Source organism: Geotrypetes seraphini, chromosome 6 (genome assembly GCF_902459505.1).
Source record: "Geotrypetes seraphini chromosome 6, aGeoSer1.1, whole genome shotgun sequence".
Taxonomy (NCBI): Eukaryota; Metazoa; Chordata; class Amphibia; order Gymnophiona; family Dermophiidae; genus Geotrypetes; species Geotrypetes seraphini.
In genome coordinates, this window is record NC_047089.1 from 186,886,232 (window position 1) to 186,912,068 (window position 25,837).

Sequence of the window (25,837 nt, forward strand, 5' to 3'; positions counted from 1 at the left end):
GACGCATTGGTTACTTCGGCCAAACAGTATTATAAATTTTATTCTTTTATCTGGCCAACTTTCCCCTCCATCTCATTACAGTAAGCTAGGGAGTCTCGTATGTGAGAATATACTGCCTGCTTGTCCTAGCACAGTTACTTACCATAATGGGTGTTATCTGGGGACAGCAGGCAGATATTCTCACATCCCACCCAACTCCTCTGGTTGGCTTCTTAGCTTGCTTACAGAACTGATGTATTTGTGGGTGAGAAGGCACATGTGCGGTGCAGGCAGTCATAAAGCTTTTGAAACTTAAAGTGACAGTTCACTTATCAAACTGTTTGTACCAGGCTCCGTGGATGATGTCACCCACATGTGAGAATATCTGCCTGCTGTCCCCGGATAACACCTGTTACGGTAAATAACTGTGCTTTAATTTACAAAGTATAAATATAACACAATACAAAATCATCATAAGAATATAAGAATTGCCATACTGGCAGACCAAAGGTCCATCAAGCCTAGTATCCTGTTTCCAACAGTGGCCAACCCAGGTCCCAAGTACCTAGCTAGATCACAAGTAGTAAAACAGATTTTATGCTGCTTATCCTAGGAATAAGCACTGGATTTCCTGAAGTCATCCCAATAATGGCCTATGGACTTCTCTGTTAGGAAATTATCCAAACCTTTTTTAAACCCCGCTAAGCTAACTGATTTCATCACATTTTCCAGCAATGAATTCCAGAGTTTAATAACACATTGTGTGAAGAAATATTTTCTCCAGTTTATCTATCTAAACTTATCTATCCATCCATCCAAGGGGAGCTCAGAATGGTTTCCATGAATTTATTCAAGTACTCGAACATAATTCCCTGTCTGTCCCAGTGGGCTCATTGTCTTATCTAATGTACCTGTGAGCCTGCATGCATAACCTCGGGGTGCCTAGACTGCAGCTCCAACCTCAGTGCTGCATTTTCAGACATAGTATGGTAACAGGTAGCATGGTAAACTTAGACAAGATGGCAAAACATAACTAACAAAACATGGTGAGCCATAGCATGGTGAGTATGGTTCGGCAAAACAGCATGGCAATCATAGTTTTACAAAGCATGGATAATATAGTAGGACATGACTTGGCAAAATGGTAAGGCAAGTGTGCATGACAAACATAACATGGAAGACATGCCCCCTAGTCCTAGTATTTTTGGAAAGAGTAAACAAACAATTCACATTTACCCTTTCCATTCCACTCGATATTTTATAGACCTCCATCTTATCACACATGCACACTCATACATTCCAGACACTCATTATACCTTTTTATAGAAAAAACATATCTTTAATCTGTGACCTTAAGCATACATTTTTACCCAGGAGACTCTTATCAATACAAAATACAAGGAAAATCCCTATCACAGTTGTACAATAAAAAACCTTTAGGGAGAAAGTTAATCAAAACTCTCCCCAACGGTCACTCTCTCCAAAAGTGACACAGCACACCAGTGTTCACACATTGAAAACAACCAGAAAGAAATCAGTCTTCAGTGTTAAACAGCTCAAAGGTTCATTGAATCTACGTAGTTCAATAAGTGTATGGATACATTGGCCTGCAGTCTAGAAAAGTCCCCATAAAATCCAATAACTTCAACTCAGCACAGCTCTGTGTTTCACCAGAGATTTGAAATCCAAGCTCTACTGCTGCTCAAATTATTCAATCACCACTGAATGGTCCACTCTGCAATTTTCAAACTTCACCAACCACCAGACTTGGAAAGAAAAAATCCCAGCACTGCTTCAAAATGGAGTACAGCCGAGCAACCACACCGTCAGGTCTGCCTGAACTTTTTTTTCAACCATTTTGGAGTAGTGCTGGGACTTTGTCCTTCCAAGTTTGGTGGTTGGTGAAGTTTGAAAATTGTGATGATTTTGTATTGTGTTATATTTATGCTTTGTAAAATAAATGATACAGTATATATATATATATATATCCAACTTTTTTCTATAGGGTGTAACTTTCTCTCAGAACATCACATGTGCTAGATTCAGCATTGCTCAGTGTACCCACACTGTAGTACATAATCCCACATTGTATAATCTTGCATGCAAATGTATGTACCTTGGGTATGCATTTGTGTGTGTAGGTTAGAGAAGAGTTGCAATTATGCTTGTTAGTTAATTGCTTAATTAGGGGTGTACCAAGCAATGATATGCTGCATTTAGATGCAAGAATTTATGCCTGCCATGGAGCTAGTGTCAGTACTCGTGCCTACAGTTGCATGTGAAAATTTGGGCTTTCTCAAGTATTCTGTAATGGCAATTACAGTTTAGGCACCTAACTAGTTGACCTGTAGAGATTTGGCCTCAATGCATCCTAGCTTAGCACTCCCTTGTGCTGTTTTAACGTTTGCTGCCTTGTCTCAGAAAATGAGTAAGTTGTATTGGGAGCTCAAAGTCTTCGATGTCCTGATTCTGGCTACCTTTTTATTTGTCTCCTGTAGGGAATCCCTCTGCTAAAGCGTGGAAGAATGATGGCACTCACACTGTCACAGCAGCAGATAGCCTGCCTGCTGACCAATGCGTTCTTTTGTACCTTCCCCCGCCGTAATACTAGCCAAAACAATTCTGAGTATGCCAGCTACCCCATTATCAACTTCAGCAGGTGAGTGAGGACAAGAGATCTGGAACAGAAATGATGAGATGAATGCTGGTTAGCATTAGTTCACAGGTGTCAAAGTCGGTCCTCGAGGGCCAGAATCCAGTCGGGTTTTCAGGATTTCCCCAATGAATCTGCATGAGATCTATTTGCATGCACTGCTTTCAATGCATATTCATTGGGGAAATCCTGAAAACCCGACTGGATTCCGGCCCTCGAGGAGGGACTTTGACACCCCTGCATTAGTTGATAATACAGCCTTTACTTATAACCTAGAACAGTGACACCTGCTAAAAGTGGAAGAACATTTTGACTGTGTCGTATGTCTTGTGGCAGCGAGAGCAGCAATGGGGCCGGAACCTGAACCCAGATTTCAGTTTGTTTTTGGTGCCAGATCCAAAAATGAAATTCGGTTTGCCTCTAATTTGGATTAGGCACTAAGGGCTAGATGCACTAAAGTCAGCTTTTGTCACTAAACCTGTTTTCACAGCTTTAGCGACAATCGTTTTTACTGATCCGATGCACAAAATGGCCCACTGTTTTTCTCCTCGATTGCCCATTTTCTGATCTGGCCATGCAAATTTAAACCCCCATGCAAAATAGCCAAGCGATTGATTCACTAACATCACTTGGCTATTCCAAATATGGTTGTAGTGATCATAAAAACCGACTGGGCTAGATCTGTCAGTAACTGTTACCAACAGGTCTGCCTGTTTTTTTGGTTTTTTTCTAACAGCACAGATATTTTGCATGTGTTACACACATAAAATATCTGTCCCATAAAAAAAAATGAAAAAAGTCCCCCACCACTCATGACGGCCCTTCCTGATGAACCCCGACAAATGCGTCCCCACCCCCCCTCCCGAGCCAGGCACCCTGAGCCATGATCCCTCCTGAACCCAAAACAAATGGCAGGAGGGATGCCCACTCCCTCCTGCAATCCTGATGACACTCCCGTGGCTAAGCTGCAGGAGAGATGTCCTCCCCCCGACCAATCATCCCCTGCCAATCATCCCCTACTCCACCCTCCATCCCGAAAAATAAGGCAGGAGGGATGCCCACTCCCTTCAGCCACGAAGTCCCACCACACCAATCGCCTCCACCCCCCCCCTCCACCCCCCGAAAAAAGGCAGGAGGGCTGCCCACTCCCTACTGCCACCAGAGGCCCCCTATCTCGTACTTTTTAGGCCCCTCCGCATGCATCACATGATGCATTGGGAGGGGAAGGCCTGGTATTGTAGACTTGGCATCCTCGGAGAAGGCGGGACTGAGCAGGAGGCAGGAGGGAGTGAGCATTCCTCCTACCTTTTTTTCAAAGGGGGTAGGGGATGATTGGAGGGGGAGGCGTATGACGCGGGGAGCCTTCGTAGCAGGAGGGAGTGAGCATCCCTCCTGCAAGGGGGTGTCATCGGGATGGTAGGAGGGCGTGGTTGGTTTCCTGGGGCATGAGGTCCTTCGTGGCAGGAGGGAGTAGGCATTCCTCCTGTCGTTTTGCCATGGGGGTCAATCAGGATGGCAGGAGGGAGTGGGCATCACTCCTGTCACTTTTTTTGGGTTTGACCCAGGGGGGGATAGTGACTCAGGGGTGCCTGGCGTGGGGAGGGGGGAATGGTGCAGGGGGACTTTTTCCTTTTTTTTAATGGGATAGAAGTTCTAACAGAGTGACAGAAGGCTGCTTCCCCTGTCACTGCTGTTAGGGCTCTGCGCATGTGTGAGTCGCTCACTGAGCAATTGATCTGTTGCGTTTGCATGCAAATGATTTGCACATCCATGATAGTGCATCGATCACTGCTGGAGAATCAGCCAACAGCGATCGAGTCGTTTTCTTTAGTGTATCTAGCCCCAAGGAACAGATTCTATAAAGGGTGCCAAGCAGCACTTGCTTTGTAGGCACCACTTGGCATGATTGTCAATTTTAAAAAATGGTGCCGTTTATAGAATCACACCTAGCTATGCCTAAGCAGACTTAGGCGTCATTAGATGTCCTAAACATAGGCACCGCTCCATTAGGCCATCTTCACTCGCCTAATTTGGCGGTGTCTATGTTAGACGCCTAACGACTCCTAACTCACCCACACCTGTTCTCCATAGCCATATCTACTTTTTAACACAGATGTCATTAGTAACATAGTAGATGACGGCAGATAAAGACCCGAATGGTCCATCCAGTCTGCCCAACCTGATTCAATTTAAATTTTTTAATTTTTTCTTCTTAGCTATTTTTGGGCAAGAATCCAAAGCTTTACCCGGTACTGTGCTTGGGTTCCAACTGCCGAAATCTCTGTTAAGACTTACTCCAGCCCATCTACACCCTCCCAGCCAATGAAGCCCTCTCCAGCCCACCCTCCCCCAAACGGCCATATACAGACATAGACCTTGCAAGTCTGCCCAGTACTGGCCTTAGTTCAATATTTAATATTATTTTCTGATTCTAGATTCTCTGTGTTCATCCCACGCTTCTTTGAACTCAGTCATAGTTTTACTCTCCACCACCTCTCTCGGGAGCGCATTCCAGGCATCCACTACCCTCTCTGTAAAGTAGAATTTCCTAACATTGCCCCTGAATCTACCACCCCATAACCTCAAATTATGTCCTCTGGTTTTACCATTTTCCTTTCTCTGGAAAATATTTTGTTCTACGTTAATACCCTTCAAGTATTTGAACGTCTGAATCATATCTCCCCTGTCTCTCCTTTCCTCTAGGGTATACATATTCAGGGCTTCCAGTCTCTCCTCATACGTCTTCTGGCGCAAACCTCCTATCATTTTTGTCGCCCTCCTCTGGACCACCTCAAGTCTTCTTACGTCATTCGCCAGATACGGTCTCCAAAACTGAACACAATACTCCAAGTGGGGCCTTACCAATGACCTGTACAGGGGCATCAATACCTTCTTCCTTCTACTGACCATGCCTCTCTTTATACAGCCCAGCATCCTTCTGGCAGCAGCCACTGCCTTGTCACACTGTTTTTATGCCTAGATCTTCGGACACTATCACCCCAAGGTCCCTCTCCCCGTACATGCATATCAGCTTCTCTCCTCCCAGCATATACAGTTCCTTCCTATTATTAATCCCCAAATGCATTACTCTGCATTTCTTTGCATTGAATTTTAGTTGCCAGGCATTAGACCATTCCTCTAACTTTTGCAGATCCTTTTTCATATTTTCCACTCCCTCTTTGGTGTCTACTCTGTTACAAATCTTGGTTTCATCTGCAAAAAGGCACATTTTTCCTTCTAACCCTTCAGCAATGTCACTCACAAACATATTGAACAGGATTAGCCCCAGCACCGAACCCTGAGGGACTCCACTACTCACCTTTCCTTCTTTCGAGCAACTTCCATTAACCACCACCCTCTGGCGTCTGTCTGACAGCCAGTTTCTGACCCAGTTCACCACTTTGGGTCCTAACTTCAGCCCTTCAAGCTTGTTCAACAGCTTCCTATGAGGAACTGTATCAAAGGCTTTGTTGAAATCCAAGTAAATTACATCTAGCATATGTCCTCGATCCAGCTCTCTGGTCACCCAATCAAAAAATTCAATCAGGTTCGTTTGGCACGATTTATCTTTTGTAAAGCCATGTTGCCTCGGATCCTGTAACCCATTAGATTCAAGGAAGTACACTATCCTTTCTTTCAGCAAAACTTCCATTATTTTTCCAACAACTGAAGTGAGGCTCACCGGCCTGTAGTTTCCTGCTTCATCCCTGTGACCACTTTTATGAATAGGGACCACATCCGCTCTCCTCCAATCCCCAGGAATCACTCCCGTCTCCAGAGATTTGTTGAACAAGTCTTTAATAGGACTCGCCAGAACCTCTCTGAGCTCCCTTACTATCCTGGGATGGATCCCGTCTGGTCCCATCGCGTTGGCCACCTTCAGTTTTTCAAGTTGCTCATAAACACCCTCCTCCGTGAACGGCGCAGAATCTACTCCATTTTCTCGTGTAAATTTGCCAGACAATCTCGGTCCTTCTCCAGGATTTTCTTCTGTGAACACAGAACAGAAGTATTTGTTTAGCACATTTGCTTTCTCCTCATCACTCTCCACATATTGGTTCCCAGCATCTTTTAGCCTAGCAATTCCATTTTTCATCTTCCTCCTTTCACTAATATATCTGAAAAAATTTTTGTCTCCCTTTTTTACATTTTTAGGCATTTGTTCTTCCGTCTTTGCTTTCGCCAAACGTATCTCTCTCTTGGCTTCTTTCAGTTTCACCCTGTAGTCCTTTCTGCTCTCCTCTTCTTGTTTTTTTTTTTTATAATTCACGAACGCCAACTCTTTTGCCTTTATTTTCTCAGCCACTAGGTTGGAGAACCATATCGGCTTCCTTTTTCTCTTGTTTTTATTGATTTTCTTCACATATAGGTCCATAGCCATTTTTATCGCTCCTTTCAGCTTAAACCACTGTCTTCCACTTCTCTTATTGCCTCAACTGAAACGTTGCTAGGTGTCCTAAGAATGCGGCACCAAATTCTTAAATTTGATTGGCAGAAAACCATTATGGTCAATTACCACGCCAATTAAGCCAATTAAAAATTAACACCCCTCCCCACACACACACACTTTATCAAGCTGTGCTAGAGGTTTTTAGCACAGGCCAATGAGGTAAGTGCTCTGATGCTCATAGGACTTCTATGAGCATCAGAGCATTTACCACGTTGCTAAGTTTGCCTTTTTGCCGATGTCTTTTTTTTTTTTTTTTTTCTCTCCACTTTGTTGTAGTTCTTAGCCCCCAGTAGTTGATAATTCTTCTACCGAAATTATCAAGCTTTGTTTTGTGATTCTTTACTTTTAAGAGATCAGTGGCTTGCTGCCACATAAGTGGATGATCTCTCTGTTTTTTCTTTATTCTTCAAAGTTACTAGAGCTATCTGTTTAGTCAGAATCACTGGAAGCAGTCCTATACTTAAACAGATAATCTATCTAGCCCCCCTCCCTTTATAAAACTGTGCTAGAGGTTTTTAGCGCAATGTCATCAAGGTAAGTGCTACAATGCTCATAGGAATTCTATGAGCATTGGAGCATTTACTGCGCTGGCTCACACTAAAAACCTCTTATGATAACTTTAAGCTCTGCCCTGGAGCACCCTAATATGTTGTTCTGGGTTTTTTAAAGCTTTATTTAAGTCACCTTGAAACAAGACACAATGAACAACAAGCAGTGGCTGTACAATGATTTGTCAGACTAAAGCTATGCATTAGTTGGCACATAATTTTTAAAAAGGACTTATGTGGCTGGTACTGGATGAGGACTGTGAGGAATTGCAAAGGGACTTGAACAAACTAGGAGAATGGGTGACAAAATGGCAAATGAAGTTCAACGTTGAGAAATGTAAAGTATTGCATGTGGGAAGCAGAAACCCGAGGTACAACTATACGATGGGAGGGATGTTATTGAATGAGAGTACCCAAGAGAGGAACTTGGGGGTAATGGTGGACAGGTCAATAAAGCCGAATGCACAGTGCGCAGCGGCCGCTAAGAGAGCGAATAGAATGCTAGGTATAATCAAGAAGGGTATTACAGCCAGGACGAAAGAAGTTATCCTGCCGCTGTATCGGGCGATGGTGCGCCCACACCTGGAATACTGTGTCCAGTTTTGGTCACCATACCTTAAGAAGGATATGGCATTACTCGAGAGAGTTCAGAGAAGAGCGACACGTCTGATAAAAGGGATGGAAAACCTTTCATACGCTGAGAGATTGGAGAAACTGGGTCTCTTTTCCCTGGAGAAGAGGAGACTTAGAGGGGATATGATAGAAACTATAAGATCATGAGGGGCATAGAGAGAGTAAAAAGGGACAGATTCTTCAAACTTTCAAAAAATAAAAGAACAAGAGGCCATTCGGAAAAGTTGAAAGGGGACAGATTCAATACAAATGCTAGGAAGTTCTTCTTTACCCAACATGTGGTGGACATTTGGAATGCACTTCCAGAGGACGTTATAGGGCAGAATACAGTACTGGGATTTAAGAGAGGATTGGACATTTTCCTGCTGGAAAAGGGAATAGAAGGGTATAAATAGAGGATTACTGCTCAGGTCCTGGACCTGTTGGGCCGCCGCGTGAGCGGACTGCTGGGCAAGATGGACCTCAGGTCTGACCCAGCAGAGGCATTGCTTATGTTCTTAGTATTTACCACTCTTGTTTTCACTCATGTAACAGGCCACTTAACCTTTGAAAATGTAACCCAAGATCCCCCTTTACTTGGGTTGCTGGTCGAGGAGGGATATCTGATTTTGGCACCATACCAAGGGCTGTGCAAATGGTGCAGCCACACAGGGCACAAATGTGGAGGGGACAAAAATTGTCTTGGCCCACTGACCCCTCTTGTTGGCAGTGGTGAAGTGGGCAGGGCAGGAGCCACATAGGGTACCTCTGTAGCTCTGATTTATATGCTGTCCCCTTGTCCTCTGCTTCTTCACCTTGCTGTCCTCTTGCAGGCTATTTGAGGAGTGGAATCCAAAGAAGAAAGAAAAACTACGGACCATCTTCTCTTACTTCTCCCAAGTGACTGAAAATAGTATGTATCTAGAAATCTATAGTTGCCCAACCCTGCCCAGCCTCTGCAGCAGCTTTGCTCCTCCTATTCGCTCCCATTCTGCTGTGCTTAACTATTTACTCCTCTCCTACAATCCAGCCATTGTTTTCAAGTTTTAGCCTTCTGAGTTTTGTGTGGGTAGGTATTGGGGGGGGGGAGTTATCAAGATGTAGTCATTTTGATTTTTCACGGAATTTCACGGCTATGGTGCTTCTGTAGATGTTCCCCAAAGGACCAACCTGATCAAGATCTCCCTCTGAAGATCTTCCCCCTTCAGCAAAGGCCTCATGGCCATTTATCTGGTGGTCCTGTGGGTGCTTGGCAGGAGCAATCTCTCTTCGCTCCTATTCACTCTGGGATACTTACAAAATAGCACCCTAGCAGTAGTTTTTTATATGGAACTATGACTCCTAGATGCAATAACATAGAAATATGATGACAGATAAAGGCCAAATGGCCCATCCATTCTGCCCATCCGCAGCATCTACTACCATCTATTTTCCCTAAGAGATCCCACGCACAACACTACCCACTAGGGCACTATTTTCAAATGAACAGGAGCAAAGTGGGATCACTCCTGCCCATCATTCACTGAACTAACAGGTCTTTAAGGGCTGTGAAACCCTTGCTGAAGGGGCAAGTGTTGATTGGGAAGGGAGTGTCTTTGAAGAGGGTAGCTTTCATCAGGGGTGTGTGTGACAAAATGATGGGGGTTTACAAGAGTACCATGGTTCGGGAGCATTGGACCGTAGCTTTTAAGGCCCAATATTCCAGACATGGTAAAATAACCTTAGCTTTTTGCTGGGTTATTTTACCATGATTTTGAGACCATAATGTGACTTGCTGTGTGCACATCCCTCCCTGCATTATGATTTTTACATAGTAATGAAGTGCTTAACAATCATCTCCATGTTTTGCATCTCAAGATCATGTAATCTTCAGTGATCTAAGTATCGCTGTGTTAGAACTGAATTAGGACCCTTTAAGTTCTTTTAGGGGGCAAATTATTTGACTTAGCCCTAACACAGCTTGATAACTTCCCACATCTGTAATTTATATTTATTTATTTGGAGATTAGGTTATAGTAAACTTGTGCAGATGTGCTACAATAAGGAGATTTCTCACATGACGATTGTTTGGGTTTGGGGGATGATGGGACCTTCCAAGCATTTCCATTATCTGATAATAGATATGGATTAATCAGTGCACTTTGGAGAAGGGGTAGTGGACATTAGCAATAAGCTTCTATCTCCAGTAAGCTATTGCTTCACTGACATGAATGCAAACTGGGTCATATTTCAGTAAACATTCAAATGAATTTAAAAACGCTTCCATGCTAATTTAATATTTCCATTTAATAAATGTAGACACTGCTGTGGTACTAACTTCCAAAAACAGCAATGTATTTTTCTTTTAATCTATTTACTAGCTTGTTTTTTATAACTGGGTCCTGTCTGCCAGAGCCCCATAGCTAGAGTGCCAGATTCACACATCTAATCCCAGAGGCTACAGAGGTGCCCGAGACTCTGAGATGGCATATAATTCCATATGGAGAAGGAGTTATCAGAGACTCTGAAACCTAAAATGGATGATTTAATCCCTAGAGCAGGGGTCGGCAACCTGTGGCTCATGAGTCATTTTTGGCTCTTTGACCACCTGGTTGTGGCTTTCTCAGAGCGATAGATGCATTCAACTCATTCATCTCCCCTGCCAGTTATTTTACCTCCTTTATTGAGCTCCCACAGTCACTGTATCTCCCACATTTCACTTGCAAATGGGTTATTGACAGCGATTCCTACAGCAGCCTGTTGCTAACCCAGAAGCTTCTCCTCTGCCGTGTCCTGCTCTCTATCAGAACTTGTTTCTGCCCGGGTAGGACACAACAGGGAGGCTTCCGGGTTAACAGCAGGCAGCTGTAGGAATTGCCGCGGACTCTTTGAAGCAAGAAAGCATAATATTTGTGAGTGGGGTTGGGGGGAAGGAAATGTGTTGTAGGAGGCTCTTTGTAAATCTTGGGTCAAACATTTAGGATAAAATGGCTCTTTGCTTTAAAAAGGTTGCTGACCCCTGCCCTGGAGCTAAGGTGGTGTCTGAGATCCTGGATGGATCATTAGATTCTGAGATGGATTTTGTTAGTCCCTGAGGTTAGAGAGGTGTCTGAGGTCCTGAGAGGATTCAATAACCCCCGAGGATAGAAGGGCCTAAGCAAGATGATGCTATAGGATGACAAGGTACATTAGAGTGTGAACCCACTGGGATATAAATACTAAAAATAAATAAATAAATAAATGCCTCCCTTAAAAGAGCAGGTGATCTGTGGTTTGTGACACTGGTCCACAGTCTCAGTCTGTGTAGCTACTCAGTGAGCAGTTCTTTCCTGTTAGTCATATATGATTGAATATGCACCGGTTTTTCATAACTGGTTAAAGCCTGACTACTATTTAATAGGATCCATTCTGAGGTGCTTATTTGGAACAGATTATTCCACATTATATGTTGGGCCACCTACATATAATTTGGGACAGCTGGACGGGTATGGATTATTCTCCCAATGAACTTCCCCCAGTTCAATTCATCCAGAAAAACCAAAAATAATTGTCAGAATGGTCCTTGGCTAAGGTTCAAACAGTTCCTTTATTTCTTGTGCGGCAAAACCCCCCAAATATTCAAAATATGACCAGAGCATAAGAGTAGGTTATCCCAGGACAAGCAGGCAGCATATTCTTAACGCATGGGTGACGTCACTGACGGAGCCCCGGTACGGACACTTTTAACTAGAAAGTTCTAGTTGGCCGCGCATGCGCGAGTGCCTTCCCGCCCGACGGAGGAGTGCGTGGTCCCCAGTTTCTTCGTTTCCGCGGAGTGAAGAAGACGCATGTGTTTCAACGGCTGTTGAAAAATCTATTTTTGCCTTCCCGCTCGCGAAATTTTCTTCTTTTTTGTTCTTTTTCCCTTCGGGTTCCTTTTCCGTTTACAAAAAAAAAAAACTTTGCTTTTTCCTTTTTCTTTATTTTTCAGACCGGCCCCGGCGGGGCCTGTTGCCACCATACAGGCCTCGGGTTTTGATTTTGCGGAGGCCGTATTTCCCTTCATGCCCCCTCAGCCGGGCTTTAAGAAGTGCCAGCGGTGTGCACGCCCGATCTCTCTCACTGACCCGCACAATTGGTGCCTACAGTGCCTGGGTCCAGAGCATCGGGCTGACACCTGCACCCGCTGTGCTACTCTGAAAAAACGTAGATTAAAAAATATACAGATCCAACAGAATATACTTTTCGGCACCGGATCTGCCATGGAATCGGCTGTGCCGTCGACGGCACCGCAAAAGTCGGCACCGACTACTTCGACGACGCCTGATCCTTCCTCAGGGTCGCTAGCACCAGGTAAGCCAGCTAAGAAGCCTTCCACTTCCCTGGAGCGCCTTCCTGCCACAGCGGCGACGCCGGTCCTCCCGGCATCACGCCGACCCCGCAAACGCTCTGCCCCGATTTCGGTGAGTGCCTCGTCATCGGCCTCCTCATCGCCGGGGCATGGAGCGGCACCTATGGTACCGAAAAAGAAAAAAGCGGTACCGGTGCCTCCTCTGGACGACCGCATTGCGGCCATACTCCAAAGCCAATTGTAGGAGCAACTACAGTAGTAACTCCAACGCCTGTTGCCAGCAATGTTGGCCCCACTCCTTCCGGTACCGGACCGGCCCGAGCCTCGCACCATACCACCGGTGTCGACCCCATCGGTACCATTGAACACGTCCATGCCGGTGCTCGCGGCTGAACCACTCAATCCTCCCGTGCAACCAAGCTCTGATGCCGACCCTCCCCGACATCAAGACCGACACCGGTCCCCCCGAGACCGGGACCGGCACCGATCTTCCTCCCCCGGTACCGCCTCGATGCACTCTGGCAAATCTCTCTCTAAGACGCGCCACACTGAGCCATCCACACCACCGTCCTGTCCTGCACACACCGACGTCAGGGACCTGGACTTATGGGAAGAATCCCCACCCAGTACCGATGATGAGGCTTCATCAACAGACGAGGAACCCTCGATGGTCGATACCGGTTCCAAACCTGAACAGTCCTCATTCACCAAATTTCTACGGGAAATGTCGGCGGCTCTTTCTCTCCCATTGGAATCCGACTCTAAGAAGTCCCAGGCTTTCCTCGACGCCTTAGACTTCGAACAACCCCCAAAAGAATTTTTGAAGTTACCCGTCCACGACATCTTAAGGGAAACTTTTTACAAAAATTGGGAAAACCCTCTCACGGTACCGGGAGCCCCTAGAAAACTGGATAGTTTGTACAGGGTCATTCCTATCCCGGGGTTCGACAAACCTCAACTACCCCATGAATCTCTTCTAGTGGAGTCCACCTTAAAGAAAACCCAGGGCTCCAGTGTTTATGCCTCCACCCCTCCTGGCAGAGAGGGCAAAACGATGGATAAATTTGGCAAGCGCCTTTATCAAAATTCCATGCTTGCCAACAGGGCTAATAATTACACCTTCCACTTCTCCTTCTACATGAAGCATTTGGTGCAACAACTCTCCTCCTTCCAAAAATACATTCCTGACCGTAAAGTTCCTGTTTTTCAACAACAAATTTCCAGTTTACTCCAACTTCGCAAATTCATGGTGCGCTCCATTTATGACTCATTTGAATTGACCTCTCGAGCATCTGCAATGGCTGTTGCCATGAGGCGCCTGGCCTGGCTGAGAGTTTCTGACCTCGACATTAATCACCAAGACCGCCTGGCTAACGCACCTTGTCTTGGTGATGAACTCTTCAGGGAGTCCCTGGACTCAACCACCCAGAAACTCTCGGCACACGAGACCAGGTGGGATACTCTGATAAAACCTAAGAAGAAGACTCCACCTGCTCGCCCCTACAGACAGCAGTCTTCCTACCAACGCAGGTTCTCGGCCAGACCTCTCAACCCGCCTCAACAAAGCCTCGCCAACCTCGTCAACAGCATCAAACTCAGGCTCGCTCACAATCCCACCAATCTGCCAAGCCTCCCCCTCCGTCAAAACCATCTCAGCCCTTTTGACTCTTTTCTCCAGGGCATAGCCAGTCTCCCACCATCACTGCCTCTTCCTCAGCCGATCGGAGGACGCCTTCAACTCTTCCTCAGCCGTTGGGAGGTCATCACATCAGACCTGTTGGTCCTCAACATCATTCGCCACGGCTACTCTCTAAACTTCCAGACTCTTCCACCAGACAATCCTCCCATAGAGTCTGTTTCTCACTCCTCCCAATCCCTTCTCCTCCTGAGGGAGGTCCAATCCCTCCTTCTTCTCAATGCCATCGAAGAGGTACCCCCAGACCAAAGGGGTCAGGGATTCTACTCCCGCTACTTCCTGGTTCCCAAGAAGACAGGAGACCTCCGTCCCATCCTCGATCTCCGGGACCTCAACAAGTGTCTGGTCAAGGAAAAGTTCAGAATGCTCTCCCTTGCCACGCTTTACCCTCTTCTCTCTCAACACGACTGGCTATGTTCCCTAGACTTCAAAGAGGCCTACACTCACATTCCAATCCATCTGACTTCACGTCGCTACCTTCGATTTCAGGTACAGCACCGTCACTATTAGTACAAAGTGCTACCCTTTGGCCTCGCATCATCGCCCAGGGTGTTCACCAAGTGCCTCATTGTGGTGGCGGCCTTTCTCAGGTCCCACAACCTCCAGGTGTTCCCCTACTTGGACGATTGGTTAGTGAAAGCACCTACGTCTCCTCTTGTGCTTCAAGCCACTCAGCACACCATCTCCTTCCTCCACCTCCTGGGGTTCGAGATCAACTACCCCAAGTCGCATCTGCTTCCCACACAGCGACTTCAGTTTATTGGAGCCGTCCTCGACACCACTCTGATGAGAGCATTTCTCCCCTCAGACCGCCATCGGACTCTGCTCCACCTCTGCCGTCAGGTGCTCCTTCGTCGCTCCATTCCAGCTCAGCAAATGATGGTCCTCCTGGGCCACATGGCCTCGACGGTCCATGTGCTTCCTCTGGCGCGTCTCCACCTCAGGATACCCCAATGGACTCTGGACAACCAATGGTCACAGACCACGGATCCTCTTTCTCATCCCATCTCTGTGACATCGTCTCTTCAGCAATCTCTTCAATGGTGGTTGAACTCCTCCAATCTTTCCAGGGGTCTACTCTTCCATCTACCCTCTCACTCCATGATCATAACCACAGATGCCTCCCCCTATGCATGGGGAGCTCACCTGGGAGATCTTCGCACCCAGGGACTCTGGACCCATCAGGAGCGTCAGCATCACATCAACTTCCTGGAACTCAGGGCCATGTTCTATGCTCTCAAGGCCTTCCAGCACCTTCTCTACCCTCAGGTTCTTCTCCTGTGCACAGACAACCAAGTCGCCATGTACTACATAAACAAGCAAGGCGGCACCGGATCTCCCCCCTCTGTCAGGAGGCCATCCACATCTGGACCTGGGCCACGGCCCACAGTCTCTTCCTCAAGGCTGTCTATATCCAGGGGAACAACTCCCTGGCCGACAATCTCAGCCACATCCTTCAACCTCACGAGTGGACTCTGGATCCTCCCACACTCCGCTCCATCTTTGCTCGCTGGGGCACTCCTCAGGTGGACCTCTTTGCAGCTCCTCACAACCATCAGCTGCCCCAGTTCTGTTCCAGACTCTTCTCTCCTCATCGTCTGGCCCCAGATGCATTCCTGCTCGACTGGACGGATCGGTTCCTCTATGCCTTTCCTCCACTGCCTCTGATGTTGCGGACGTTATTCAAACTCCGCAGGGACAGAGCCACCGTGATTCTCATCGCTCCTCGGTGGCCTCGCCAACACTGATTCTCCCTCCTGCTCCAGCTCAGCTCCAGGGAGCCCATTCCTCTTCCTGTGTTTCCTACTCTACTTACGCAGCAGCATCAGTCTCTACTACATCCCAATCTGTCCTCGCTCCACCTGACAGCTTGGTTTCTCTCGGGCTGACCTCTCCAGAGAATCTGTCCCAGCCTGTCCGTCGCATTTTGGATGCCTCCAGGAAACCGGCCACCCTCCAATGTTACCATCAGAAATGGACCAGGTTTTCCTCTTGGTGTCTACTGCATCACCACGATCCCACCTCATTGGCGGTGGAAACTGTACTGGACTATTTGCTCTCTCTTTCCGATGCTGGCCTCAAGTCCACCTCAATCAGAGTCCACCTCAGTGCCATCACTGCGTTTCATGAGCCTATCCTCGGAAAACCGCTTACGGCTCATCCCCTGGTTTCCCGGTTCATGAGAGGCCTCTTCAATGTCAAACCACCTCTGAAGCCTCCTCCAGTCGTCTGGGACCTGAATGTGGTTTTATCAGCCCTCATGAAACCTCCGTTTGAGCCTCTTGCCACTACTTCACTCAAATTTCTGACATGGAAGGTGCTTTTCCTCATTGCCATCACCTCTGCCAGGAGGGTTAGTGAGCTGCATGCACTGGTGGCCGACCCACCTTTCACTGTTTTTCACCATGACAAGGTGGTTCTGCGTACCCATCCTAAATTCCTTCCCAAGGTGGTCTCGGACTTCCACCTCAACCAATCCATTGTGTTGCCTGTCTTTTTCCCTAAGCCCCATTCTCATCCTGGGGAACAGGCGTTGCACACGCTGGACTGTAAACGTGCCCTTGCATACTACCTTGACCGTACCAGGGCTCACCGCTCGTCCCCTCAGCTCTTTTTGTCCTTTGACCCTAACCGTCTAGGTCGTCCTGTCTCTAAACGGACGCTTTCCAACTGGCTTGCTGCCTGCATTGCGTTCTGTTATGCTCGGGCCGGTCTCTCACTGGAAGGTGCTGTCACGGCTCACAGGGTCAGAGCTATGGCTGCTTCTGTGGCTTTCCTCTGTTCCACGCCCATCGAGGAAATCTGCAAGGCTGCCACTTGGTCCTCAGTTCACACGTTCACTACTGTCTGGATACCTTCTCCAGACGGGATGGACACTTCGGCCAATCTGTGTTACATAATTTATTTTCCTAATGGCCAACCATCCCTCCTCCCTCTCTGTTAGCTTAGAGGTCACCCATGCGTTAAGAATATGCTGCCTGCTTGTCCTGGGATAAAGCACAGTTACTTACCGTAACAGGTGTTATCCAGGGACAGCAGGCAGATATTCTTACGTCCCACCCACCTCCCCGGGTTGGCTTCTTAGCTGGCTTATCTTAACTGGGGACCACGCACTCCTCCGTCGGGCGGGAAGGCACTCGCGCATGCGCGGTGCGGCCAACTAGAACTTTCTAGTTAAAAGTGTCCATACCGGGGCTCCGTCGGTGACGTCACCCATGCGTTAAGAATATCTGCCTGCTGTCCCTGGATAACACCTGTTACGGTAAGTAACTGTGCTTTACCAGTATGAATTAAAATCCAAATACCACTTTTAAATCCTACAAGACGGTGACAAAAAAAACAAACATTCTTCACCTGACAAACGGGAAAGATTAGCATAGTTTTCTTTCACCTTCCTGGAACAGCATTTTGCCTGCGCACTCTGCGCTTCACTGTTCAAACATCCAGGTTTTCTCCCCCCTAGGAAGGAGTTCAGCATTTTACAGTTCAAAAAAAACAAATCGGGTTTCACATCAAAAGCACTTCATAGCTTCCTGTTTCTGTGCTCTTTACCTTTTCACTTTTCCCTCCTTTAGCCTTCTCTCAAGCCAGAGTGTTGCAGGCTGTAACAGCACCCGCTCCCCCCCCTCCCCCAGATTAGGGCAGAAAGGGTATAGAATTAAAACCCAAGGTTTTGAATTCCTACCGCCCGTACTGAATTGTTTCAGTAATTTTAACCCCTCTTCCTCCTTGGCACAACAGCCTGTCTTCCACAGTGCAGGAAAACAAAACACTTTACTTTAAAACTTCAAACATAACAGTGCAGTTTCACAGTTTTTACCTTTTACCTGGCTAAGAAAACTTCCATGGGAATTTGTCCTCCTTCCCCATTCTGAATGCTGTTCTCACACTCCATAGCAATCTCCTTGGGAAGGGATTCCCCTGGTGAGGACTGCAGGTCACCCTCAGGAGCTTCACCCATCTCCATGTCTGCATTCTCAGGAAGGCTGGGGCTCTCCCCTAAGTCCTCCCCCATCTCAAGGGTATATGGGGTACTGCCTAAAAAGGCTTCCCTTTTCTCTCATAGGTCTCAGCTGAGGGTCTGGCTCTGCTGTTCAACTCTGTGAGCTAGGGTGTTGCTGTTTTTTCTTTCCCCTGGGAAACTGAAGCCCAAGGTTTGGTCTGGCAACTAACCTATCCTGTTACTTTGAGAACCTTTACTTTTGCCCATTTCATCCCCCCCCCCCCCACCAATGTGGCTTTGGGATGCCCTGGCATCATCTGGGTAAGGAATACAGGTTTTTCCAGGGGATACAGGCATTTTAGACCTCCCTGCATTACCCTGTCTGTGACAATGCGTGGCCCCCCAAACGGCTGAAATGCTGTTCAAATTCTGTAAATGTGTTTATCAATCTTGCCCACTTGATATAGTAACTGCAAACAGGAGTAGCCTAATGGTTAGAGTAGCAGACTTTGATCCTAGCAATCTAGGTTCAATTCCCACTGCAGTGCCTTGTGACTCTGGGCAAGTCACCTAACACTCCGTTGCTCTAGGTAGTAGTAGTAGTAGTAGTAAATGTATTACTCAGGTGGCTCATTTATGGAATTTCCTACCATTGACGAAAGGGTAGATTTGATTTAAATCAAATTTATTTAAACCACTAGTCAGAAAGACTTGATTTAAATCATGGTTTTCTGCAGACTCATTCTTGCTGGTATAATTTTAATATTTACAATCAGATGTCATCAGAATAGGCCAGTTCTTGATATATTGCTCAAAACAATCCACTACACAGTTCCATCTAACATCCTGTGGGAGCATTGACTTGGTTCCACCCATTCTTTTCAGAGCTCCTGCTGCAAAATGATTGTTACAGAAGTATTTAGCAATTTCAATGATAATCTTTATTTCTGGAACACTGAAGTGTTTAGCTAAGAGGTGCAGCAAATGAGCACTGTAACCATATATTATTAACTTGGTATTCTCCTCATGCTCTTTTAAATTTCTTCTCATCTTGGATAAATTTGCAGCATTGTCTGTGACTAAACTGCATATTAGACATTTGAATTTTTGTTCACATTTTATTATAGCTTTTGTTGCTGCTTCCAGTAAGTATTCTGCTGTATGTGCATTTCCTGAGGTATCAATTGTTTCCGCAAGAAAAACATTCTCTTCTTTTATTGTTGTACAAGCACATACAACAAGATCATAGTGGACATTATTCCACCCATCAAGACTTACCCAAAAATTTAAACATTGCAGCCTGGATTCTCTAACTGGTGCCAGTTTTTTAGGTACCGGTAGGCAGCCAAACTCAGGAAAAAATGCCATTGAAACTGCGTTTTTAACTGAATTTCAAGGCACCTACCTGTGCCTAAAATATCGGCGCCAGAATCATACCTCCTTAGGTGCTTTAGGCCACCTAATGCCACTGTGGGCGTGGCTAATGCTGGAAGTAGTGTTAGGTGGCCTAAAGTGCCTACAGAGGTGTGATTCATATCGTAGGCACCAGAAATGTAGGCCAGGAAAATCCTGGTCTACATTTCCGTCACCTGCCTTTACCAGAGGCACGATTCTGTACCCAATGCCATTGTGTGATTGACACGCCAACAATGGCGCCGGTTACAGAATCCAGGCTTGGAATAATATACAGCCTCTTCCTACATAATTAAAAGCTAATTCACATTTTATGATGAACAATTTTGAACTATAATGTATCTTAAATAGAAAACTTTGATGGATTTCCCCCCCCAAAAAAGCATTTTATTAAAAAAAACTATTTAAATGGAAAAGAAATCCAATTTCTTTTGATACATTGATTTTTATCCACTCTGGTTGACAATCCAAAATAAATTGAGTTATAGATTCAGTTATAGAAATCAGTATTAATGTTAATGTTTAATACCCAGTCAGAACAAGCAGGTCAAGATGGTTTACAAAATTAATACAGTGGTACCTTGGTTTACAAGCATAATCCGTTCCAGGATCATGCTCGTAATCCAAAACGTTCGTTTATCAAAGCAAAGTTCCCCATAGGCCTTAATGCACACTCAGAAGATTCGTTCCACAACCAAAGTTTGCAATGGTGGTCCAGGGGTGAGAACCTGCCTGTGGGTGCTGCAGCGATTCCAAAGTGGTGCCTTCCTTCCTTCGGGGTCCCCGTGCGGCTGCCCTCCCGCTTCGGCCGATGCCTCTGCCGTCCGTCAGCGCCTCCCGGCTCCCATCTCTAAGCCGGCCGCCATCCTGAATGAGCATGCAGCTCACCTCTCTCCTCTTATATGTGGTGAGCGTGTTGTCGGGGCAGCGGCTGACTTAGGAGAGGAGAGAGGTGAAGCTGCGCGCATGCTCATTCAGGATGGCGGCCGGCTTAGATGGGAGCCGGGAGGCGCTGACGGATGGCAGAGGCATCGGCTGAAGCGGGAGGGCAGCCACACGGGGACCCCGAGGGAAGGAAGGCACCACTTTGGAATCACTGCAGCACCCACAGGCAGATACTCACCCCTGGGCCACCATTGCTGAGTACTCGTTTATCGGGGCAGTGCTCGGTTTTCCAGACAAAAGTTTGCTGAGTGTTTTGCTCATCTTGCAAAACACTCGCAAACCGGTGCACTCGTAAACCGAGGTACCACTGTAGTATGTGTAAGCTTGAAATTTTCTGATGGCCCTCAGATCTTTTTAATATTCAACCTTTTTTATGTAAAAGGCTGCAGTGTGGAGGCCACTGTTGTATGCTATTGATTATTTTAAAATCCTCCAAAGTACTGCTACAACCCAGATGGACTTCCTAGAATGTAATCTATATGGGCTCTTCAAATCATCATGCAGGGATATTTTAATTCTTATTCACATTGGAGAGGAGATGGAAGATTTGCAGAACTAGAGGACAGTCTAGTGAAGTTGATAGTCATATCCAAGATTACCCACATTGCATCTTTTTTTTTTTTTTAATTCTTTATTTGATTATTCATTATAATAACAAATATTCACGAATATCCATCAGAATCTGTATACAAGATACAACTTAACATATAAAGGAAATAAATCATCCATGATATAGTCCACATTATAATGGTCGGCAGTATTAAGTAAGAAGTAAAAATCTATCTATCATTTAACATAGCAGGCAGTAATTGGCTAATCCGTATAGATAATGCACCATCCTCCAATATATATAAAGTTATTAATGTTAGAAATTATACTTTCAGCAAAAGTTTTCCTTTGATAAAGTCTTCTAACTGGACTGGTTCCAAAAAAAAGTATACTTATCGCTTCCATACGAGACTAAGCATTTGCACGGAAATTTAAGAAAGAATGTAGCTCCAGCTGCTACCGCCTTAGGTTTTAGCTGGAGGAATTGCTTCCTTTTAAACTGAGTTTGTCTAGAGACATCTGGAAAAATTATCACACGTTGGCCACAAAACAGGTCTTGTTTTTTCAAGAAATATAATTTCAAAATAGCCTGTTTTTCCATCTCTGTTTTGAAGACCACTAATAAAGTTGCTCATTTATCAATTATATCCTTAGAGGATTCAAGAAATTGTGATAAATTCAAACTATCATTTTGGTTGTTACTCCAGAGGCTTGGTTAAGAGTTCTGGGTCATAGTGTACAAAATCTGGGACCTGCACCCCAGGTAGCCATTTTTTGAGACACATCTAGATTTTGATTTTATTCTGCGTGTGCTCAGGCTCCTGGGTAAAGGTGAGGCTATCATCCTAGGTATTTTGGATAACTTCATATTTGAACTGTGTTCTACAGAATACTGATTTGAGCTCACTTTTGGCAACATTATTATCTATATGGAAATTTGAGACTACTAGGATTTATTTTTGGATTTGGCTAAAGTTTCCACCTTTTAAAAGGTCAGTGGTTAAAATAATAATAATAATTTATTTTGTATACCGCCATACCCAGGGAGTTCTAGGCGGTTCACAACAGATAGATGAAATTACATACAGTGCGATTGAAAAAAGAAGAACATAACAAGGCAATCGTAGGGTCAAACCAAAGTTAATTGAAAATGCGTATGTTGTACTATGAAAGTAAAGTGTGTCCCTTGATGATCAAGTTAGTAGACCCTGAATGCTGATCTCTAGGCTCCTGTTCTAGCCCCTCTGCACTTTAAACTTTCTGACAGACACAACATCTGAGGTCCACTGTTGAAAAGGAGTAGCCTAGTAGTTGGTGCAGCAGCCTGGGGAACTGGGTTTGATTCTCGCTTCAGCTCCTTGCGACTCTGGGCAAGTCACTTAACACTCCATTGAACCATGTACAAAATAAGTACCTGTATATAATATGTAAACTGCTTTGATTATAATCATGGAAAGGTGGTGTATCAAGTCCCATTCCCTTTCCCTTTATGAAATCATTGCTTCCCCTTACACAACCCCACTTATTGTCTATTTGTTTAATTTAATGCACTACTTTCTTTCAGTGCCTACTGGCTTGGTGACATTTGAAAGATGGCATGTCCGCAAAGATGAGGTGAATTGGAAAAAGTGAGTGCCGAGATTGTACCAGCTGGACTACCCTGTCATAAGCCCTCTCATTTCTGTGAGATAGTTGACTTTTTCAGCCTTTCAGATGCCCCTATTGCCTTGTAAAAGAGCCTTGTGCTTGTTTGGAAGATGAAAACTAGGAGAAAGGGGAACCACTGGCAGAACTGGATGACTCCTGAATTCTGCTCTCAGTGCCAGTGACCTGATTATAAAAAAGCATTGCTGTGGTTAGAAGGGAGCATTTGGGTTGCCAAGTGCTATTTGTTGATGAGGTGGGAGAGGAGGACTTGTAGGAGTAGGGGATATTTGAATAGGGGAGGATAGCAGCACATTTTAGAATGATTAGGTGACATTGTCTGACTTTCCTCTGGCCTTACTCATCCCAGAAAATGGCGTCTAGATATGCTATATCCCTGTAGGATGTTATTAATTTAGATCTGAACGCTTAGAGAGACTTGACTGAGTTTCTGTTAAAGTAATTTAGGACAGTGACTTGACTGGTGAGCAGCTATTTGCTGCTCTACTTTGGGAAGATCTGAGAAGCCAGACTAGGTTTTGGCAGTTAGTACTTGAGAGATATCCTGGGATCACTGATTGCATAGTCAGAGACACTCTTCTGTTTGTACCAGGACCAAGCCAAGTGCCACCTTGATGATAGAGGCACATTTCTTCTGAGCCACTATCAGCACAGTAAAGCAGTACCTTTAACTGACCATGCCATTAAAATGCTTCTAGCTATTCCTGTTCAGCTGTTATTTCAGACTCATACCACTGTTGGCATGTTTGTTCCCTTGGATTTCACCTGCCTCTGATTCTCTCTCCCTCCATTTTAGGTCTAGACATAAGCTCCCCAAACTGCATATAACAAGTGAAGGGAACATTGAGAAAGATGGTGCAGGGATGCTCCAGGTATGTTGCTGCTGTGTCTCCTCATAGCAGGAAGTTCTCAAATACTATCTTTATGTTTGCCTCTCAGCTCAAATAAAACCAACAGGATGTGGTAGAAGCCTAGTGGACTTCTGCCTCATACATGCTGCAGAATGTGATCTTGTGTGTACAGTTGCCTGTATAATTGTATCCTTTTTTTGTTTTGTTTATTTATTTATTTTTTTCTTTTCTGATTGAGTGACCAGTGGAGCTTGGTCCGCTGTATCCCCAACATTTTCTGTATTGTACTGGCTTAATGGTTTCTCTTGGATCAATATTGAAAATAAAGAGAACTTCTGAAACAATAATAGGTTTAATTAGATGCAGTACAAAATTCTACAATTTATTGAAGCATCAATTTGTCGATGCAACATACATATAATAGGGAGAGTGTTGCGCAGTGGTTAAAGCTACAACCTCAGCACCATCCTTGTGACCCTGGGCAAGTCACTTAATCCCCCCATTGCCCCAAGTACATTAGATAGATTGTGAGCCTGCCAGGACAGACAGGGAAAAATGATTGAGTACCTGAATAAATTCATGTAAACCAATTTTGGGAGGAATAATGTGTATATAATATAACATAGTATCATAGTAAATGACAGCAGATAAAAACCTGAACGGTCCATCCAGTCTGCCCAATAGTCATACTCATACATTCATTGTTAAATTAAATAAATAAAATATAATAAAGAGAAACTTAAGTAAAAAGATACTTAAATATAAATCACAAAATCATAATAATTCAGTATGATCACATTTTAGTAGAATGCTTGCAGCTTGAGTGATAATCACACATATAACCAAGACAACAGCAAAATTACGTTAAATGAGCACCCAGTCTCATGCACAGTGAGTACACATTTAAAAGAGCAGAAAAAGAAGTGGCATTGGTACACAGCACCGCCAGTTGTCCCGTCTTTATATCATGTAATAATAACTTTATTTTTGTATACCGCCATACCCAGGGAGTTCTAGGCAGTTCACACATCAATTAAACAGAGTTACAAGCAGTTCAATACCAATTGATCAAAGATGCAGACAACGAAGTAGATGAGGTTGGAAGAAGTAGGAAAGAGTAGGTCGGGGGGAGGTAGTACAGTAGAGGGGGGGAGAGGTTTTGGTTAGTTAAGAAGGGGCATTAAGGGTCCTGGCCGTGGAAGAGGTGGGTTTTGAGTAATTTTCTAAAGCCGAGGTAGTTTGGGGGCCTTAAGGACCATTTGGGCTAGCCATGGGTTTAGCTTGGCAGCCTGGAAGGCGAAGGTTTTGTCGAGGAATTTTTTGGAGTGACATAGTTTTAGGGAGGGGAAGGCGAAAAGTTGAATTCTGCGGGAGTTCTTGTTGCTGTGATTCAGGAAGAAGTGAAGGATGATGTAGCTTGGGGATAAACCAAATACTGTTTTGTAACAAAAGCAGGCGAATTTGAATAGGACTCTGGATTCTAATGGTAGCCAGTGGAGTTTGTGGTAAAAAGGGGTGACGTGTTCCCATTTTTTCAGGCTGAATATGAGGTGGACAGAGAAAACTAAGCCTTATAATACAAGCATCTGTATCATTATAGAAAAATGTTTAAAAACTTACTTATTTAAGCAATTTTGGGAGGAATAATGTGTATATAATATAACATAGTATCATAGTAAATGACAGCAGATAAAAACCTGAACGGTCCATCCAGTCTGCCCAATAGTCATACTCATTATACACTCATTGTTAAATTGTCTTTTTTTTCATTAACATTTCTGGGCAATAGACCTTAGAAGTCCACCCGGTCCTGTCTTTAGGTTCCCTTTCCACTGCTGAAGTTGCCATTGAAGCCCACTCCAGCCTATTCTAACCATCCTGTCACTGGGGCTTCTATCAAAGCCCTCCCCAGCTCATCTTAAACCAAATCACCATATATGGGACACAGACCATGCAGGATTGCCCAGTACCGGCCTTAGTTTGTTTTACACTATTAATTTTCTAATTAGAGATCTGTGCTCATCCCATACTTTTTTGAATTCCTTCACCATTTTGTTCTCCACCACCTCCCTTGGGAGTGCATTCCAGGCATCCAGCACCCTCTCTGTGAAAAATAATTTCCAAACATTATTCTTATGTTTGCCACCTTGCAATTTTAATTCATGCCTTCTAGTTTTACCATTTTCCTTTCTCTGGAAAAGATGTGTTTTTATATTAATACATA

The 25,837-nt window shown here is 45.0% G+C and overlaps 1 protein-coding gene across 3 annotated transcripts in view; it reads left to right on the forward strand.

The window, feature by feature from the left end:
* LOC117362350 (poly(ADP-ribose) glycohydrolase-like) overlaps positions 1-25,837 on the forward strand; it is a 96,254-nt gene that overhangs the window by 37,202 nt on the left and 33,215 nt on the right. For all 3 annotated transcript variants that reach the window (XM_033948589.1, XM_033948591.1, XM_033948588.1), the window contains exons 7-10: positions 2,478-2,638; positions 9,076-9,155; positions 22,662-22,725; positions 23,559-23,634. In XM_033948589.1, coding sequence (XP_033804480.1) covers positions 2,478-2,638; positions 9,076-9,155; positions 22,662-22,725; positions 23,559-23,634 — 381 coding nt within the window. The remainder of the gene's footprint in view (positions 1-2,477; positions 2,639-9,075; positions 9,156-22,661; positions 22,726-23,558; positions 23,635-25,837) is intronic.